Source organism: Sphaeramia orbicularis, chromosome 9, assembly GCF_902148855.1.
Source record: "Sphaeramia orbicularis chromosome 9, fSphaOr1.1, whole genome shotgun sequence".
Classification (NCBI taxonomy): Eukaryota; Metazoa; Chordata; class Actinopteri; order Kurtiformes; family Apogonidae; genus Sphaeramia; species Sphaeramia orbicularis.
Window position 1 is genome coordinate 8,582,440 of NC_043965.1, and position 21,192 is coordinate 8,603,631.

At 36.5% G+C, this 21,192-nt stretch overlaps 1 protein-coding gene across 6 annotated transcripts in view; it reads left to right on the forward strand.

Moving 5' to 3' along the window:
• The window catches only part of LOC115425433 (tight junction protein ZO-2-like), a 143,862-nt gene that overhangs the window by 96,446 nt on the left and 26,224 nt on the right, over positions 1 to 21,192 (forward strand). For 4 of the 6 annotated variants that reach the window (XR_003936234.1, XM_030143013.1, XM_030143016.1 and 1 more), the window contains 11 exons: positions 3,810 to 3,863; positions 4,714 to 4,838; positions 6,059 to 6,161; positions 6,699 to 7,218; positions 9,174 to 9,277; positions 11,148 to 11,301; positions 17,752 to 17,857; positions 19,212 to 19,330; positions 19,453 to 19,516; positions 19,937 to 20,087; positions 20,189 to 20,297. Coding sequence is in view for 5 of the 6 variants with exons in the window: in XM_030143013.1 (XP_029998873.1) it covers positions 3,810 to 3,863; positions 4,714 to 4,838; positions 6,059 to 6,161; positions 6,699 to 7,218; positions 9,174 to 9,277; positions 11,148 to 11,301; positions 17,752 to 17,857; positions 19,212 to 19,330; positions 19,453 to 19,516; positions 19,937 to 20,087; positions 20,189 to 20,297 (1,609 nt within the window). In the remaining variant the exon portion in view is untranslated. Of the gene's footprint in view, positions 1 to 1,055; positions 1,254 to 3,809; positions 3,864 to 4,713; positions 4,839 to 6,058; positions 6,162 to 6,698; positions 7,219 to 9,173; positions 9,278 to 11,147; positions 11,302 to 17,751; positions 17,858 to 19,211; positions 19,331 to 19,452; positions 19,517 to 19,936; positions 20,088 to 20,188; positions 20,298 to 21,192 lie in introns of those variants that run through there. The other 2 variants (XM_030143017.1, XM_030143014.1) reach the window with 2 other exon arrangements.

The following is a 21,192-nucleotide window of genomic DNA, read 5'->3' on the forward strand; positions in this document are numbered from 1 at the left end:
TTCACATCTTCTGGGATAGATGTCCATTTCAGCCAATAATTAATAAATTCGTCCAAATTATGGTTCAAGGAGAAAGTTAGTTTTTCTATATTGTATATTTCTTTAATAATTCCAATCCATTCCTTTTTTTGTGGGGGGTTCTTCGCTCAGCCATTTTCTTGTTATGGCTTTTTTACAGGCTGCCATCATTATATTAATCAGGTATTTGTCTCTAGAGTTGACTGTGGGTGGTAGATTTCCAAGATAAACTTTGCAGAAATCATATTTAATCTTTGGGAACTTTTAAGGGATGGCTCGCAAGCAGAAAGTAACCAGGAGGAAGTGCAGATTTGATAATGACTGGTTGGAGAACAGATCATTCTCTACCTGGTTGACATGAGTGGAGGGGAATGGCTGTGGAATGGGAATTAAACTCTGTTCTAAGTAGTCTTAAATTTAACTTGTAGAAACCTGTAGGAACACTATTTTATCGAGTTTATGTGCGATGGTTAAATTACCAATCTCCACTTAGTCTCGACGTAATCTCCACTTTAGTATCTGCTTGAAAGCGAAAACACAACTAATATTTTTTATCCACCTGTATATAAATGCATTCGTTAAGCAGTTATGAAGACTCTTTATGGTGTAAATGGGGTCAGAGGAAGGTCCTCATAATTATTCTCCCACAAATGAATGTGTTTAGGTCAGTTGGAGAGAGAGTGAGTGAGCAAGGGGTGGTGGTGTGTGTGTGTGTGTGCGTATGGGAGGGGGGGGGTGGGTAGCAGTAGCAGAGTGTTCAGCCTGACTGACAGAGGGCGGAACCAACAGAACCACAGTGGTTTGTTTGACAGCGTTCAGGCCTGTTTCTGCCTCAGATCGTATGATTCCCACCTCTACCAGAACATGTAATCAGGCCTTGTACAGGAGGTGGGGGAGAGGAGGGTGGTGCACACACTCTGGACTCTCCGTGAGACAGGATCCGCCGAAGGAGGAGGAAGTGGAGGAGGCGCTGTGAGTCTGCTGTTATTTTTAGTCTCTCCTCCCTCCCAGGGCTAAGCTAATCCACCACTGCACAGGCTTATCCAGATTGGAGGCAGGACACAGAGGCAGCAAGGTTAAGTGCTCTCTCCGGTGAGAAGCCTACTTTATGTTGTGATGCAGTCCACACTTACCAAACTGAGGAAGTGTAACCATTCAGCCGAAATGTGCCTGTTTGGCTTATTTGGTTTGCATTTAAATCAATTACAGCTTATTAAGATGCATGTCTCTGGATGGTGAGTTTAAGTCACAGTAATGCTAACCTCTGTACCACCACACCGCCCACTATGAATCAATGCATTTAAACACTGATAAAACAGTAATAATAATTTTGGCAAATTGGCAATTCTCAAAGCAGCAGAATCGACAAGGCTTCTCACCCCAAGTCTGGAGGGGCAGGACTGTGGACGCTTTTGAAGGGGGCGGCAGTGGGTGGGCGGGGTCAGTAAGGAAAACTCAATGACATCATCACCCACTTTGCATATTTGTAAATGTGCATGTAATTGTTATGAAAGATGTAGGAAAGAGGAATAACATTGTGTTAGCAATAAAAAATGAGTATAAAAACACCCTAAATGTGTTTAGAACTACAAATGAACTATACTCTCAGTTCTTGTTTTGGGGACCGATCAAAGTGACTCAGAGGAGACACTCTGGAGGAGTTACTGAGGTTAGTTATTTATTTGTTTTAGGTGAAGAATGATATAAGCTTGCGCGTCAGAATCTCCAGAAGTTTTCTCTCTTGTCTGTGTTTATCTGGTGTAAAGAAGTAGTGATTTCTGCATCTGTGGTGATTTAGTGCCACCTGCTGGATTGGAGTGTTGCTACACCTTCCCTGAGTGGCTGTATTGTATTTTGTCAAATCTATCTTGACTAAACTGTCTGTGGTACACAAAGGAGCTACATTTAACTTTCAGTACTATGAAAAAATTAACATGCATATTAGATATTTGTCAGTGTCTTGTCTGTTACTCGGTTGCTGTTTATTATTTCCAGACGTACCAGTAAAGTGAAATTGTGAGGTACACATGGACTGCACGGGGGGATGAATAGATCATAAGCTCGGGGAGGGGGGAGCTCTCCATAAGTACCGCAATGTACCTCACTTACCTCCTACCTAGAACTTTGGATAGCTCACAGTCTGATAGGCTTCTGCCCTGTGCCTGCGAGGTAGCTTTTCACTTAAACGAGAAATATCGTCACAATTTAATCTCATCACACCCCTAGTAATTTGATATTGATGGTGATATTATTTATGTCGGCTTCTGTTACCCTACACTGTCCTAACATGCTGAAAACGGTTCTAATGCTGCTGCAGTGCTTCACCAGTTTGACCAGATTGACACATAAGAAACTAAATATACAATACATATGTATGTCACACTTTCCAGAATGTTAATTTGTCCTAAATCTTGAAGACCATGTATCATTTCCCTTCTACTTCACAATTGCTCTATCATATAAATTCCCAATAAAATATATTTAAGGTTGTAATGTGACAAAATGTGGAAAGGCTTAAGGGGGGTGAATACTTTTGCAAGATACTGTACATCCCTCTGATGGTGGTGTCTCTGCTTTTGTATATAATAGTTCATCCTCCTTTGGGTTTTGTGGGTGGGCAGTGTATAGGCATAATCTGTCATTGGTGTTGACATGAAACTGACTGTTTCAGATCAGTTTCCATAGACACGTGTGTCCTTTTCATCTGTTAGCATTCTTCCCCTTTAGCAGCCACATCTCTGTATTTATCTCATGCATTTCTGCTTTTTTCCCCCTTCACCTTACTATCAGTACACAGACTGTCCAATTTAACTACCATTTTATAAACTGAATGAACTGACCCTTCATGTTACCTGTCCCTAGTTTTAAAATGCATCTTAAAATTCATCTTTACTCCATGGCTTGAGTTAAACACATGATTTCGGTTTTTATAGTCTTATTTTCTTTCTTAAGTGTGTGTGTATACATTTGTAAATTGTTTAACTTTTGATTGTATTTGTGCAATGTGACCTTTTATTTATTCCTTTTTTTTTGTCATATTTACATGCTCAGTATTAATCCTATGTACACCACTTGTTTTTTAATATGGTTCATTAATACAGTTGGATTGGATTAGAGCTCCAGCTATTGATTTAAAAAAAAAAAAAATTTATAATCGATTAATGTACTGATTATGGTCTTTGTAATGATTAAACAATTATTTGAAAAGGTGAAAATGCTGCAGCTGCAAGACTGTGTGTGTGTTTGGATGTGTGTCTGTGATGCACAGGTTCAGAACAACAAAGCCAAACCAATACAGCCCAGAGAAAATGTGTTGCTGATACAATGAGACAAAGTGATGTTAAATAATAAATGAAATCAAGAAGATGAACAAAATAAAAAAGTAAAACTTTTATGAATATCTACATGATCAGTGAATTAAATATAGGAAAATATGTGATTTATTCTGAAAAATGCAAAATACAGAGGATAATATTATAATAAATGGTGATAAATCACTTAAAAATGTTAAATTTAGAGAAAAATTCATTTGGAAGTTGACACAAAAGTAGTTGTAGGTTTTTAAGGATTAAAACATGACAACATTGGTGTTTAACTTGCATACATTGACGTCCTAATGTAAACTGTTCTCAGAATGTGGACTCATGTCCCAGATCCTGAGTGTTTACATACCTGGTATTAGAGATATTCACATGTAAAACACAGGTTAATGCCATGTTGTTGTGTACCTGCAGGTAAAATGTGTTGTGTTGTCAGACATTGTGTTAACCCTGTGGTGTGTTTGTTCACAGGGCTCAGGGATGGAGGAGACGGTGTGGGAGCAGTACACAGTTACTCTGCAGCGAGTAAGTTTGGAAAATCACACCTCTACCTCTGTCCATTCATTCTGTAACCTGAAGAAAGCAAACATCTGCTCTTATAAATAATGTCTTCACGTGCGGTTGTGGGAAAAATGTTTTGTCCATGCTTTTGTGATATATTGCATTAGGACTCACTCTAATTTAGTATTGTCAGTTATTGGATTTTTATGGTCATGTAAACCGACTCAGTGAGCCTGTTTACATGATCATAAAAGTCTGATAACTGGGAGTAATCGGATAATTGTAATAATCAGATCTCACACATTTACATGCACTTAAAAAATGTGATAATCAAAAAACCCTGATTTAGGCACTCTAGTCAATTATTTGATTTCTTTCGGAATACGTACATACATAGTGATGGTAGAATCGAACTTCCTGTAATTGTCTTCCACTCACATTTGACTATGTAACTTCCCTTTTCCCACTATTTTAATTGTGTTTACACATGCACTGATGAAAAAGAACTAAATAAATCAGATTAACCTGTATACATGCAGTACGACATCAGAGTATTGGGGATAAATCCTGGTGTTTTAATCTGCTTACTTATAATCAGATTATTGCTGTGATCTGATAAATCATATCAGATTATCCTTTTTACATAATTACTTGAATAATCTGATAACTCCAGAAATCGGATAATGATCGGAACATTAGTGTGAATGTAAACAGGCTCATTGATTCAGAACAATCAACTCCTTGTTTAATACATAACCAGACGTCCTTATGTCTTAGTTCCATCTGGATTTGAACTCACGTTGTCCACTGTCCTGAGGTTTGAGTGTTTTGGGTTTTTTTTTTCCATCACATCGGTGTGTCTGTTGTCCTGCAGGACTCAAAGATGGGTTTTGGTATCGCTGTGTCTGGGGGTCGTGACAACCCCAATGTTGAAAATGGGGAGACGTCAATCATTGTGTCAGACGTGCTGCAGGGAGGACCGGCTGATGGACTTCTTTTGTAAGTCAAACACACCAGAACGTACTGGAGTCGAGTGAAGAAATAGTTTCTTACTCTGTAAATTTTCTGAAAGGACTCTGCAGTCTGTATTGTGCATGAAGCAACAAAAGCAACATAATGTTCCCTCTCAGTGCTTAAAAATCATTGCAGCAGATGAAAGATGTAAATATATATTTGCTTTAACTTTACAGTCAGATTACTACTGTTTATAAAAACTATAAGGCCTACACAGTCAAAAATAATAAGTATTTTCACATAAGTTAATATACTAGTTAACACAATAAATGTTGTATCGTTATTTTATTTTTTTTAAGTTAAAAGCTGAGTTTTGGTCCAAAACGCCAAACAAAATGAAACTAAAAGTCATAATAAGACAAAAATCAAAACAAGACATAACATAAAATTGTAAAAATTCACAATAATAATAATAATAATAATAATAATAATAATAATAATAATAATAATAAGTAACAATAATAAACCATCATTTTCAAGTTTTCTGCATGAACTGGTCATAAAATGTGATCTGATCTCCACACATCTGCAGTCACAACTACAAACACAGTGTGTTTAACCTTAGTACCAGACAAACAGTTCTAATATTTCATGTCTTTAATAAGCACAGCTATTAAACACTCATGCGAAGTGCATTGTGGGAATGGGAATTCCATGCAGCTGCAGCAGCAACAAAGATGGCGACCAAGCGGAAGAAGTTTCTCATAGATTTGGCGAGAAAATGAGCCAGATTGCTAAAATGTAAAATTCTCCAGTCCACCAGGGTTGTTTTAAAGAATGAGCATAGACTGTGGATGAAGGTAAAGGTGATATTTGGGTTCAGCACTCACGAAGAGACAGCGAAATTGCAGCTGTGTGGAATTCATATTCCCACAAAGCACTTTGTGACAACATTAACGAAAAGGCCCGAATGACATTTTGGTTTGTTATGTAAACAATGAGACTGTGTTTATGATGGCGTCATCTTCGAAGTTGTTCACTGTGAAGGAAGGGATTCAGGTACGTAAGCACGGAAACACTAATGGATTAGTGATAATTAGGATATCACTGGGGTTTTACAAATTTGGAAAAAAAATTTGTGATGAAAGTCTTTGAACTGAAAGCTTTAACTAAGAATGTGAGCTAGTTTTGCTCTGTGTAAATAGCACTGTTATTTCCTTTATTGTTACCCTTAATTTACAGTTGTATTTTTTGTGTGTGTGCAGTGAGAAGGATCGAGTCATTCAGGTCAATTCCATCCCCATGGACAACGTGCCTCATTCCTTTGCTGTGCAGTCTCTCCGTAAATGCGGAAAAGTGGCCAAAATTGTGAGTATGAGCACAGTCAGCAGAGTGAGCATCGCTTTAGTCACCTTGAATCATAGCAACATGACTGTAAGGCTGTTGTATTCCAAAATTACCAATATCTCCCAAAACATTGGTCCTATCAAGTTACTGTTTTCACTAGTCTGTTCCCTTACCAAAAACACATAAGTATGCCAAACTGCAGCGGTCAGCTCTTTCCAGATTTTGTGTGAATCCCTGGACACACACTCGCACACAGAGGCCACTTGGCTTGTATAATATAGATTCTATTCTATTCTATTCTATTTTATTCTATTCTATTCTATTCTAATTTGAATGACAGTGTATGCAGAAAACGTGCCAGCGGTGATACAGTCGTCCTTAAAGGGTTTAATGTCTCATCTGTCCATGTCTTATATACACTGTATGGTTATAGATGGCCCACATGAGAGCAGGGTAGTTGAAATAAAAATTTGCTATTGTGTACCTTTTGCCCATCAGTAGAGGGTATAAACTGATCTGCACTAAGTGGTACAGTAAGTTTATTTATTTTTGTTGTAGACGGTTAAGAGACCCTGTAAGGTGGTGGTCCACTCCCTGAAGCAGCCTGCGTCTCCAGGTGGGGACAGTCAGGATTACGCTCCCTCCGCTCACTACTACGATGCCGACAACGACAATGGTTGGTATCACGAAGAGCCGGGCCGCGACAACACCGCTGACAGCAAAGTTTTCCTGGAGCCAGAGTACAGGGGAGGACGGGAGTATGGCCAACGAGGAAGGAGCAGGGGGCGGAGCCAGGACAGGAACTCTCCCAGCCCAGACAGATCCAGGAGGGACGGCAGCCGGGGCCGGGCCCTGGACACCAGTGCTGAGCGCCACAGGTACCACAGCCGAGGACGCAGCCCCGGAGACAGTTATCGCATGGAGATGAAGTACGAGAGAGGTGAAGGAGGAGGAAGAGGCGGGAGGTACAGGAGCAGAGAACATCTGAATGACAACCCATCAACAGAACCTTCCAGAGACCTGGAGCCACTGGACAAACCTGTCAATGTCCTGTTGGTGAAGAACAGACCCAACGAAGGTAAAACAGGACCAACGGCAGCACATTCTTCATCTACACGGTTTCCTCTTCTTTGTTTCATTTGGCTGTTGAATTTGGAATCATATAGCATTAAGCCTCTAGATCAGGGCTCATTTCAGTTCCGGGGCCACATACAGCCAAGTCTGAAGGTGTGGGAGACTTTCGTGACCAACTTTTCATCACATCTGTAAAACCTCAATTTCCAAGTGCCATCCACCATAAACAAACCGTGTTTACATCCAGAGTCTCGGGCATCTTCAGAATTTTGTCGCGACGTGCATTGCGGGAAACGCCAGTTCACTCTACTGTCTGGCAGAGGCAGCTGCTAAAGACACGAGGCGGAAACGGCAGGAGCTCCCTTTCCTCTATGCATATTCCTCCAGCTGTTTCCACGTGTGTTTGTTTCATCCATATAATATCATATGGTCGTGCTGCTGCTGCCGCTGTCAGGCAGCGGCGGCGCGAGCCTCTGTTTCCCCCAATGCATGTCGCAACAAAATTCCAAAGATGCCCAGGTTACCTCCCAGCTCTGGATGCAAACACATGGTTTTGTTTATGATGGATGGCACTTCAAAATTGTTCACCGTAATGCAAGAGATTCAGGTGAGTAATCACAGAAAGACTTGCAGATTTGTGATACTGGGGATATGACTGAGGTTTGACAGATTTGATGAAAAATTGGTCACGAAAGTCTCCCGCACCTTTAATCTCAAATGGGCCAGCCCAGTAAAATAGTGGCATTATACCTTATGAATAAAAACTCCAAATTTTTCTCTTTGTCTTAGCACAAAAAAATTAAAAGTGTAGTTTTACCAATATTTTGCCTTATATGCAAAGCACAAAACAGTTATTAACTGGCAGAATTTTGTTAAAATTCCATTTATTTTTAGGTTCAGATTATTCACATTTTTTGTGAAAAGATAGTTTGTAATTGTAAGTAGTTTCATCATGTAATTTTACATTCTTCACACTAACATAAAGAGAAAAAATTGGAGTTATTATTATTTATTGGTTATTATGCTATTATTTTTGGTCTGATCCACTTGAGATCATATGGGTCTGTATGTGGAACCTGAACTAAAATAATTTTTACATCCTTGATTGTTATTATCTTCAGTGTAGGCAAATTTTTGCATTTCATAAATTCATCCCATGGGCCAGAATGGACCCCTCGGCAGGCCGGTTTTGGCCCCCGCTCCGCATGTTTGACACTCCGGATCTAGACACACAAAAGATCTTTTTTTGTTTTTCCAGGACCCAGACTCACAAAAATACATCATGACAAAAACATGTTATCTTTAAGTTTTCAGCCACTAATTTAGGATATGTAAACTGTGATCTAATTAAGATGATTTCGTTTAAAAGCAACATTTACCCATTTTTTATTCGCTCACCGGCCAATCGGCTGATAGCATTGTTATACTGTGTGTAAATTGAATGAAAACACTCAATTTTAACTTTTACAAGCTTTGAGCATTACAAAGATAAAGTACATCATTGCACAACAGCAGGCTCTGGCTCAATAAAAAGGTTCTTAAGAAGACTAATCATTCTGAGCCTGGTACTTTTTGGAGTTTTTTCAATAATTTGCTTCATGTTGCCAAATTAAAATAATGTAAACATCCAAAATAAAACTGGGATGGTTGGAAAAGCCTTTGCTCTGTTTAACAGCACTCAGGAAATAATTCATATGCTCTTAACTGTATGTCACAAGCAACAAATGAGAACATAATGCAAATGGTTCTGTTCTCAATTTCATCTGTAACCTTAACCTCAAAAATAAATAAGAATACTGGATCAATAAGCAGCATCGATAAACTTTAATGATACACATCCTTAATCCTGAGTGTGATCAAAAGTGGATACTGGTGTACATGGAAACACAGCTCGTGATTAACTGTTATTTTTTCCTTCCTGTCCTTAATCATCCCTGGTTTGTTGTGTGTGTTTTGTAGAGTACGGCCTGCGTCTGGGCAGTCAGATCTTCATTAAACAGATGACGACTACTGGTTTGGCTGCAAAAGATGGGAACCTGCAGGAAGGAGATATCATTCTGAAGGTATACACAACACTCACTGACATATTAACTTAATGCTGCAAAATGCCCACAAAGTCTTCCACAAATTTGCCCATTTAGCCTGAAAACATGCCAAGTATCTTTAATGCAAGATGTTCTGTGATGTGGAAATGCACATTCAAGTTTATGAACCACTTATTTTAACCCTTGCCACTCATGCAGCATGGATCTGGAAGTATCAGGGTTAAAAGTCTTAAATATACAAATCTGCATTTAATGCCTTAAAGTCTTTAAAAGGCATTAAATTTGATATGGTAGGTCTTAAGTTATGTTGCCATAAATGTGTTCACTGTATTGTGTTTAAATGTGTCTGATAAATGTCCAAGCTGCAATGAAAGTAACGTTAGTCTACTCAGTTCCACCCGTTCCATCCCGTTAATTTATATTGAAATTAGGAACCAATTATCGCTAACTTTGCAGCTCGCGGTGAGAAATGATCACAGGACATTCAGTTCTGTGTACAGTATGTATGTAATATTCAGTCTCTGCTGATGTAAGTAAACACATTTTCCAAATTTCTTGGAGTCATGAAGTTTTGCCAGTGTGACTGTGAAATGGGCATTAAATTCTATTCTAAGTAGCCTTGAAAAGGTCTTAAAAAATCTTAAATTTAACTTATAGAAACCTGTGGGAAGTCTGAGTATGTTAATGTAAAATATTAGACAAGGTCCACATGCCATGTTTATTTTTAGTTCATTGGATATAGTAGGAATTTCAACTTTAATCTTAGCTTGTGTGAACATCTACATCACAGGTGCCAAACATGCGTCCCGGGGGCCAAATCCAGCCCGCCAAAGGGTCCAATCTGGCCCGTAGGATGAATTTGTGAAATGCAAAAATTACACTGAAGATGTTAACAATCAACAGTGTAAAAGTAATTTTATTTCAGGTTCCATACAGACACATATAAACCAGTTAGATCTCAGTTGGGTCAGACCAGAAAAACACTATCATAATAACCTATAAATAATGGCAACTGCAGATTTGATCTTTTTTTTGTGTGTAAAAAAGTGAAATTACATGAAAATGTTTATATTAACAAACTATCCTTTTACAAAAAAATGTGAATAACCTTCACACTAAATGTAATCTTATCAATATTATACCTGTTCCTAAATGTTTTGTGTATTTGTAATTGTAGTGTCAGTTGTAATGCACATGTGTAAATGATAAACTGATAAACTGAGGCAGAATATTGTTGAAACTGCCCTTGTTCTTCTTAAGACATTTCATGTTGTTCACGTTATTCAGATTTTTAAGGAAACGTTGTAGAGGTAAACATTATCATAATGTAATTTTACTTTTTTCACATGTATTTTTTACTGGTCTGGCCCGCTTGAGATCATATTGGGGTGAATGTGGCCCCTGAACTAAAAAGAGTTTGACACCCCTGATGTACATGATCAGAAAATGAAATACAAGAAAATACCTCATTTTCCCTGAAAAAAATGCTAAATATAGAGGATGATATTATAATAAATGGTGAAAAATCACTTAAGAAAACTTAGAATTTATCTGTAAACTTCCACAAAAGTAGCACTGGGTCTTTGTGGGTTAAGAAAGTATGTAAAAATCTCTCTTGGGGAAAATCTGCCCACATCTGGCATGCTTTTATTTTCTACAAGTCTATTTTTGGTTGAAGTGCCAGTAAGTGCTTTCGTTCTTCACATCATTCAAATGAAGATGGATTTGAACCAAGAAATCTGTTTGTACCTCAGCCATAATTAATATCTGGCAAACACAACATAATGTCCAAAAGTGTACTTCAGCACTAGGTGGAGTAAAAGTAGATGTAGATGAAAAGGATCGTTAGCTCAGCTGCTAACTGCCTGCTGTGTGTGTTTGTGTGCAGATCAATGGCACAGTAACAGAGAACCTCTCCTTACACGATGCTGGTAAACTGATCGAAAAGTCGAGAGGGAAGCTGCAGTTGGTGGTCCAGAGAGACCACCGTCAGATTCTGGTCCGCATCCCACCCCTGGCAGACTCCGACTCTGATAATGACGGTGAGTCATTAAACACATCTGGGTAAAACCACTGTGGTGTTTATGGTGGTGATCATGTGGTCATCAAACATCAAACCAACAGCAGTGTCATGTAAGAGAACTTCACAAAATGACTCATGTGATCCTGTTGGCATAAGCAGAGGTCTATAGACCCCCCAGATGGTCAATTATTTATTTAAATAATTGATAGGTATATATATATAGGTATATATAATAATTTAGGTATTATATAAAGGAATGAAATAACAAAAATACATTCTTTGATTTTCATCCTGCCCAGTGTTTGTTTAACATCTATAGACTTTAACTGAGATTAGAGTTGGAACCAGAAATGTTTGTATCTTCACATGATGTGTTTAATTGTCTCAAACATCTGGATTAGCTGTTTAAAAAATCCATTTAATATACACTGTTTGGTTGCCCACTGTCAATTAAATGATTTAAATCACTTAGAAAGAAGCAGATTATCAGATCTGCTCTGCTGTAAAGAATGGAATTTGAAGTGTGCCTCTATATGTTTTCCATATAATTAATTAATTAAATATCTGTGCAATTGCTAATTATTTTTTGTGCTTTTAAAAATATATTTTCCATATATATATTTTTTTTTTAAAAGCACAAAAAATAAATAGTAGTTGAACAGATACTTAATTAGTACAATATATACATAACAGTAAATGTGAAAAATATTACAAAATATATTCAATCCAAATTTGAGAGACTGTCTTTTGAAGTTTTTGTAAACTTTATGACAATGTCCTTTGTTACTAGTACATGTACATTTATCAAATAAATACATTTTTGCCAAATCAGAATGTAAAAACTTTATATAAAGAATATATTCACATACTTTTTATATAAAAAGTTCTGTTTTATTAAATATATTAAGATGTAGCATAGTTAGCTATCCAAAAGTCATTTATAATTTTAACATAACATCCTTTCAGTCTCAATTTTATCTACCCTCTTAAATAATAACTGACATTTAATTATATATTTCTACATATTTATATATATTTATGGTAAGTCTAACATTTTTTAATCTAACTTTTCTTGTAATTATATTGTAAAATGTTCACATTTTGTACATAATCTCTTTCTATATAATCAATAGTAAGTGATTAAAGATGAAAATGATGGGAACAAAATAACACCCATAAATTTGTAACTACTTAATTTAGTTTAATATTTTAATAAAATTTAATAGTAAATGCTGAATCTTTGTGGCATACTTCAACCTCCATACTGGACTGTGCGTGTCCATTACTCCATCTGTTCCCCTGAAACATTTGCCTACTATCATGTTTACATGTACTGTACACCTGTTAAAAATATCTACGATGCGAGCGTTAAAAATACCATGTGAAACCAAGTAGACTTCAGACACAGGTCAAAGGTCAGTACCATGACCACAAGATGTGGTAAGAAAATATGACCAGAACCATTTGAAACTGAAAAATGAGTATTTTGAAAAGCAAGGGCAACCCCAGTAATGGCTAAAAAGTGCCATGTTTTGTCTGTGTTTTTCTCTTCCAGATAATATGTCATACTTTTAGATGAAGGGACACCCAACACACAGCATGTGTAACAATCTGTTGCCTTTTTCTAAGCTGCATAATGACTGTGACACAACCAGACTAAGTTGTAAAGCTTTTACACACTTTGCATTTTTCTTAATACTGTTCTAAATCATTTAACTTTTTAATAAGTGATTATTTTTTCTGCATAAATAAACATATTTTAATCACTATGTACACTGCATTGTGTGATTCATTAAGTAGAGATGTTGAATATTGCCATTGGAAGAAAATCTGCCACCATCATTAGCTGACGGTGGTTTATATTTAATGTCACTAATGTCAGATTTCTGATTACTAAATAATTTGAAGCTGTTGCAGAGAAAGGGTAATTATTTATTTTTGTGAATACAGAATATTGCATGACAAAGCTTCGTTCATAAAGTGGGTAAGATTCTCGTTGATTCCTCAGTGTAATAACATTAATAATGATCTGTGTCCTAACAACGTAGAAACTGTTGTTGTCTGTCCAGGTGGTTTAGATGAACTTTCTTCTCCATCTCAGTTTCCATTTCACACGATGGTTCTTATCGCACTCACACATGCCATTACCATTCTGTGGTCTTTATGCTTTCCAGGCTGATCCACCAGCGGTTGTATGGAGATACACTGCAGATATACTGTGTCCAACACTGGAAACAAACAAAAACAAATGTTAAGATTAAAAAAATGCCACCATCTGTGCGTAAGCAATATGAAAGCAGCCCATTTGCAGTGGAATTTTAGTAAAAAACTGAAAAAATAAATAGAACTATTTTAAGACAATGATCAAATATTCAGAAATATCAAAACAGAAGATAACTAATTTAATAAAATGAGTACAGAGAAATAAATTAAAAAGTGATGCTTTATAAACCACTAGTAACAAGAGAAAACTGATGAAAGCACAATACTTCCTGGTAAAATAAAGGCTGAAACAAATACAGTCATTCTATCATAAACATCAGGACTGACTCCAGTCAAAGGGTTTATTGTTTGAAGGTAAACATCTACAGGTCTGGGTCTTAAATATTACTCCATGTCGATCACTATTCATGTATTATTGGATGGAGCTCTAAAGTCAAATATAACAGTGTTCGGTGAAACTAATGGGCTGTAGAGAAAAACGTACGGGACAAAGGTTGATAAATCACTGTGACACTTCACTCTTGACAGTTTTCCAACATTTCTAATCTGCGTATCCAGTTCAGCCTGTCCTGCAGTGACTCCCACAGTCATCTCAACTCCACTTTCATTAGAGATTAATCCCCAGTGTATCAATAGTACTCGTAGTAGTACTAGTACAGTAGTACCTTGGGTTACGAGTTTAATTAATACTGTGACTAAGCTCAATTTGCTCGAATATCAAATAAGTTTTTCCCATTGAAATTCATTGAAATGCCATTAATCCATTCCAGCCTCATAAGTTGAAATACTTCAAGATAATGTCTAGTGCAGGAGTGTCAAACTCATTTTGGTTCAGGGGCCACATGCAGTCCGATTTGATCGCAAGCGGGCCGGACCAGTAAAATAATGACTTAATAACCTATAAATAATGACAAATCCAAGTTTTTCTTTTTGTTTTAGTACAAAAAAACCCCAATTAAATTATGAAAATATTGACGTTTTACAAAAAAGATTTGAATAACCTGACAAAACAGATATTTCATTGAAAAATTAGTGCAATTTTAACAACATTATGCCTCGACTTATTATTTATACATGTACGTTACACACAATGTTACATAAACATTTGGTAACAGGCAGAATATTGTTAAAATTTTGGAGTTTGGAACTAAAATTTGAATGATTTCTACAATATTACATCTGTTATTATTAACACAACAGATCACAGTGGATCCATAAATGCACAAAACATTTAGTAACAGGCAGAATATTGTTCAAATTGCACATTTCGGGTTGTTCATATTTGTTTTTATTCATGTATTTATTTGCGTTTTATTGTGAAAGAATAGTTTTGTACACACAGTGTAATGTTATTTTTTTTCACTTAAATTTTTTCCACATAATTTTTCACAAACAAAATTTGTAGTTGTCATTATTTATGGGTTATTGTGTTGTTATTTTTACTGGAGATCACATTGGTTTGTATGTGGAACCTGATCCAATGATTTGGACAACCTTGGGTGTTCAGGTTAATTTTTGCACTTTCATCCCAGGGGCTGGATGGGAACCTTTTGCCGGCCAGATTTGGACCCCGGGCCGCATGTTTGACACCCCTGGTCTAGTGTATCCAAAACCTATTTCTATCCCATGTGTAATGTGCTTTGAACGTCTGAGTAACTTATATTGAACTTATCTCCAACCTATATCGATGTATGTAGACGTATTTGACGTGTTCTGGACGACCTATTTTCACCTCTTCCAAAGCGTTTCAGCACCTCTTCTCTGGACAGCTCCCAGACTTCATTGTGCAGCAGGAGATAATACCTGTAATACTAAATATCACTGTAATCTTCAAATTTAGAGTTACATTTAAAAAACTAACAAATTAAATTAAAATAAATTTATATTAAATGCTCATTAATTTTCCAATCTCTGTCTTTTTATTGGCTACGACAACTAGCAGTGGCGTATCTGAAGCTTGATTCTAACTCAGATTTTAGCAACTCAAAACAAAAAATGGGCCGATGCACTCATAAGTCATGGTACCACTGTACTAGTAGGACAGCACAAACTGTTTGTTTACAAAGTCATGCTGAATCACCTCTAAACCTCAGCTGTGTACACATGCACCACTTGTATGTTGACCACATCTCTGATTATGGCAAATATTTGGCCATGAAAAGCACAAGAAGAGTCAGATTACAGGTTGAGTTTACATGTTAGAATTACTTCTGAAAGTTAACATCCACTAAGAAAATATTGTTAATTAGTTTGTTTTTCTGGTGGTTTTGGTCTAAAATATGCTGACTATAAAATGGAGACAAAGGTTTCTAATGTCTTTAAAAGTCCAACCAATGACAGCAGTTGCAAATTAGCTAAATGCTATATACTCTTTGTACAGATCATCCCTTATGTCCATTATGTTTCACTGCATTGTCCCTTGATAAATAAAAATAAAATGTTGGGTCAAAGCACATCTGCAGGTAGTGAAACCCTATTCTATCTGGTTTCAGTCTTTCCATAAATCTGTAGTGAGGTTTGGTCTGTAAATGACCTATTAAACCACAACAATACATCCATCACCTTCAGGATGTTTATTTAAATGAGCCCAGTTCTTCACCCTGTTCCCATTTGGTCACAGATACAGGATGGTGATTCTGTAAACAGACAGACATGACTGAATTTCTACCCCATCTGCTATTTCAGCATTTAACAAAACCCTAATGTAATTAATTTTACAGTGGATGAATAAGTTTATGGCATTGTTATCTTTGCCATGTGCAATGCCTAAAACTAAAATATTATAAACTATAGTCAAGCAAACCTAGAAACTGAAATGATTAGCTTAGTATATCATGATACATTATAAGATGAATTGAAAAAAGTTAATGAAGTTCATTCAAATGCTGCATATTTGTGCAATATTTGTCAAATATTCACAGTATTTGTGTGTATGGTCAACTTAATGTTTTATAGGGAGCTAAAAACAAAACAGGACTAAGAACAAACACAGTGGTTGTTTTCATATCCACAGCATCACCAGTGACAAACAAGAAACCATTCCATTCCACCTTAAAGCTGCTGTTGCTTTTAGATAGATGAATGGATAGGTAGGTAGGTAGGTAGATTTATATTTATTTGTTCGTTCATTCGTTTATTCCAAGTGGGAAATGCATGCACCTGCATGAAAACACAATAAAAATAGAAAATGAGTAAAAAGAAATGCAACACAAAAGCAAACACTATACATAATAAATTAAAAATATAAAACAAATCTGGGTAAAGACCCTGAATAATAAGTGTAATGTGCCAAAAATAAAACTGTAATGTGCAAAACAAGCTGCAACATTCAGAATGAGAAGGTGCAAAAGGATATCTAAGTGCAATTACATTTATAACCAGATGTCCCACTGAAGTCCTAGTCGTATCTTCCACCATGTTTCAAGTTATAGATGAACTTGTTTATTTGCACACAGAGAATGAAAACGGTCACTAGAGTCCCAATGTCCTGATGATTTTTGAAATGGTTTATTTTTGGAAATCTTCTCTACAGCACCGTCTCCAGGTTCAGCGTCATGATTTTAAGTTGATGGATATTTTTTACTCTTTTCCTCACCTGTCCTCATATCTGTGTGTCTGTCATCAGTGTCATGGTCTGTAGAGCTCCCACTGTACTACCTTAAATCCACTGTTCATCCCCCATCATCCCTGACTACAGTCCTGCATGCAGAATGTCTAATAATCTAACCAACATGTTCTAGATTGTCCCTTATGAAACACAGCTCTACCAAACCCCTGCTAACCAGACCTGTCCCATCTTTGACCTCTGACCTCCACAGTTAAAGTAAAAATGATCATAATCTGTATATAGTCGTTATGACTTTTAGAAACAACAGAAGTGTCGGCTGTTTAAAGGGGTTTGTCACGGTGAGTTGTTTTCAGAGGGATAGATTTAAGTGTTTTCATGTGGTCGCTGTCTCACTTCGTCTCTTTGGTCTATGGGCTCTGGCACAGATTCCTGTTTTAAAGTATCCATCTGAAAACTAAATATGGCTGGCAATCGATTCTCCTCATTTTAATTTCTACATTATTAAGTGTCATTAACAATGTCCTGACTGCATCCCAGTGATTAATTCAGTGGTGTTGGGGCTTCCTAAGCTGCTGGTTCCTGCTGCTGGTGGTGGTGGTGGTGGTGGTGGTGGGGGGGCTTTTGGCTTGATAAATGTTTAAAGCATGTGTCTAACTGTGATGTCTGTCTGTCCGTTAGACATATCAGAAATGGAGTCGTACCATTCTTATTCCCCTCCAGAGGAACGGAGGTCCCGACAGTCAGATCTGTCCTCCCGTTCATCCACAGAGAGAGACAACCCCAGGTAGGGTTTGTTTTCCACTTGTTAAAAACGATTAGATTAGATTAGATTAGATTAGATTAGATTAGATTAGATTAGATTAGATAGAGCTTTATTAATCCTTTGGGCAGAACCCTCAGGAAATTGAGCTTCCAATATACCCATTAAATACAACAAGAAAATAGCAAAACAATAACTATAAAACTGCACATTGTAAAGTAGTAATAAAACAGTAATAGTAATGATAATAGCTTATTATACTTTAATATTATAATATGCTCATTTTGTATGTATATATAATTTAATAATCACAAGATTACAATTATAATAATTAATACCAAAATAAGATTGGTAAGCACACTTTATGAAACTTGTGACTTGATTCCTGTTAGGTACAATGGTGTATTCACCGCACATGTAGTAGAATACGTCAGGCTTATTTTTACAAGATCTTCTGGTCGAAGCCATTTCATTCACCTGTAATATTAAAAAAAAACATTAATCATAAATTGGCAAAACTAAAATCTTCAGAACTCGTTTATTGCAAGAAATATGAAAGAATTTTGTATCATATGGTGTGAAAATGCCCATAAATGTAAGCAAAAATGTTAAAAAGCCAATATGTAGCATAGTTCAAAAAGTTGACCTGATTGAGCAAAATTAATGTGATTTTTGGATTCAGCACACCAAAATTATCCTAAATCAGCTCAAAAAACTGAAACAATAAATTTGTTGTTGACCAGTGTTATTCTTAACCCATAAAGACCCAGTGCTATTTTTGTGGCAGTTCTCAAATGAATTTTTCTCAATTGATTTACCACCATTTATTCTAATGTTATGCTCGACATTTTGCATTTTTAAGTGAAAATCAGGTGTTTTCCTATATTTAATTTACTGATCATGCAGATGTCCATAAAAACGCTGATTAAAGTTTGGCGTTATTATGTCAAAAATAGAGAAGAAGTGATGTGTGCAGTAAAATCTATCATTAACTGAACATAAACCAAGTGTGTCCATCCACTGTCATTGATCCAACTCCATGGGTTTTACTGGTGAATCAATGTTGTAAAAGATGACGATGTTTCCACAGTAACTACAGAGCCAAACGGGTCATATCTGATGACCATGAAAAGATGACGAACTGCATTTTACACCAATTATTTACATGGATTGATAGGATTAGTGAATCAACAGGTATTAAACAGGATAGATCAGTAGATGGTTTTGGCCACCAGTGGATGTTTGGGTCTTTATGGGTTAAATGCAAAATAAATAGCAAAATAGGCCATGCAGAAAAACAGTCCATGTATTTGACAGTGCCTCATTAGTTTAACCTGTTGTATATATAAACCTGTACTCTTATCTTTGCGTGGCTTAGGGACGAACCGCTGAGGACGGCCAAAATGTCAACCATGGCCTCCCCATTCAGAGTCCCAGAGCCCCCCCAGGCCTCAGCAGAGCTGGACAAAGACATCCTACAAACAGAGGAGCCTCCAGGTCAGCAGGACTCATTTATACATGAACTTTATGAGCTTGAACTTTTTCATTGATCATCATCTTACACTGACACAAGATGTTGGACATTTTGCAAATTGTCTTTTGGTTTTTCTTCCCCCCAGTAGCTTTAACAAACCCACCCAAGATTCTCCTGCAACCGAGTTCAGAAGACGAAAAAAATTACGAGTAAGCCCTCATATCTCTTCTACCCTCAGACTTATTGATTATTTACGGTACAGGAAAATGTACAGCATCACAAAGATATATATTAATAAAGAGCATTGCATTGTGGGACTAACACATATCATCACTCAGGTTTATAGTGGTGGCCAAAATAATAAGTACGGCAGCAAAATTAAGGAAACAAAGCTTCAATTCAGGAAAATTGAAACTGAATAATTTTTTTAATCGATTCAAGTTGATTAATTGCTTCAGCTCTAATCATATTTGGCATTTGCAGTAAAGAACAACTCTGCTCTATAATAGCATTAACAGTTAGTCACTGTTACATCAGACTGTTCTTCATCGTCCATTGTCTCTCTGGTTTTGGAATCTTCTGAGGTGATGCCTCAGTGTTGACAGCAGTTTGTGTTTGTTGTTCTCTAGGCCTAACACAATGATGGTGAACTTTCAGAAGGGCGACAGCGTAGGCCTGAGGTTGGCAGGAGGAAATGATGTGGGCATTTTTATCGCTGGTGTTCAGGAGGGTAGTCCTGCTGAGGAGGAAGGCCTCTCCATCGGAGACCAGATCTTGAAGGTGCCCGTTACAGACTTCTGCTTTATATACAAGGAGGGACACTAGTCTGTGTCTTACATGACATTTAAACCACCCACTTGTGGGTTTTTGGTGTCTTTCAGGTGAATAATGTTGATTTTCAAGGTGTAGTCAGAGAGGAGGCGGTGCTGTTCCTGTTGGAAATCCCTAAAGGAGATGTGGTATCCATCCTGGCCCAGAGCAAACCTGATGGTAAATATCTGATGACACCAGTAATGTTTACATGCACACTCATATTCATCAAGATTCAATTCGTTATAACTTTATTAATCTTTTGGTCAGAGCCCTCAGGAAATTGAGGTTCCAATAGCAGCACAACACCGAATATACACACAAGAAATACCACAAGAAAAAAAGTAATACAGTAACTATAAAAGACAGTAGTGAGAAATTGTAACTGCACATTATTAAGTACTAGTACAAACAGTAGCACAGTGGTACTAATAAAGTAACAATGATAATAGAGATGTAACGGTATGGAAATTTCATATCACGGTTATTGTGACCAAAATTATCACTGTTATCATTATTATCACGGTATTGTTGGAATTGTGTTCAAAATGTTCAAAAAGTACTTATACACACACTGAAATAATTTAACCAAGTTGTATTTTGGGAAAAAAAACAACAAAACAAAATAAAATAATTGGCTTAATGTACCTTCTGTTACAGAAACATTAAAATATTAACCCTTAGTGGTCTGAGCCTATTTTGGCTGTTTTTCAGTACTTTTGATTTTGCCTTTATATACTATATAAACAAATGTTTACTATTCCCATGTTTGGGATCTTTTTTTCAGCACAACTTCATCGATTCATTCTGTCTATTTTTTTTTCACTTTAACCAACAATAAAAACATAAAAGGACAGAAAACACAAAAAAATATATATATCAAATCAGATTTGAAAAATGTACATAATTTATTGCATAAATAACACACAGATGCTTAATGAACCTTTTCAAAAACTTTAAAAGTGAATATTGGTTCCAAATATTAGGTATATATAATTAAAATTGTAATAAATTAAAACTATACTCAAATATTTGACATAAAAGCATAGCTTTATGTAGGCGTGTTCTCCGGAAG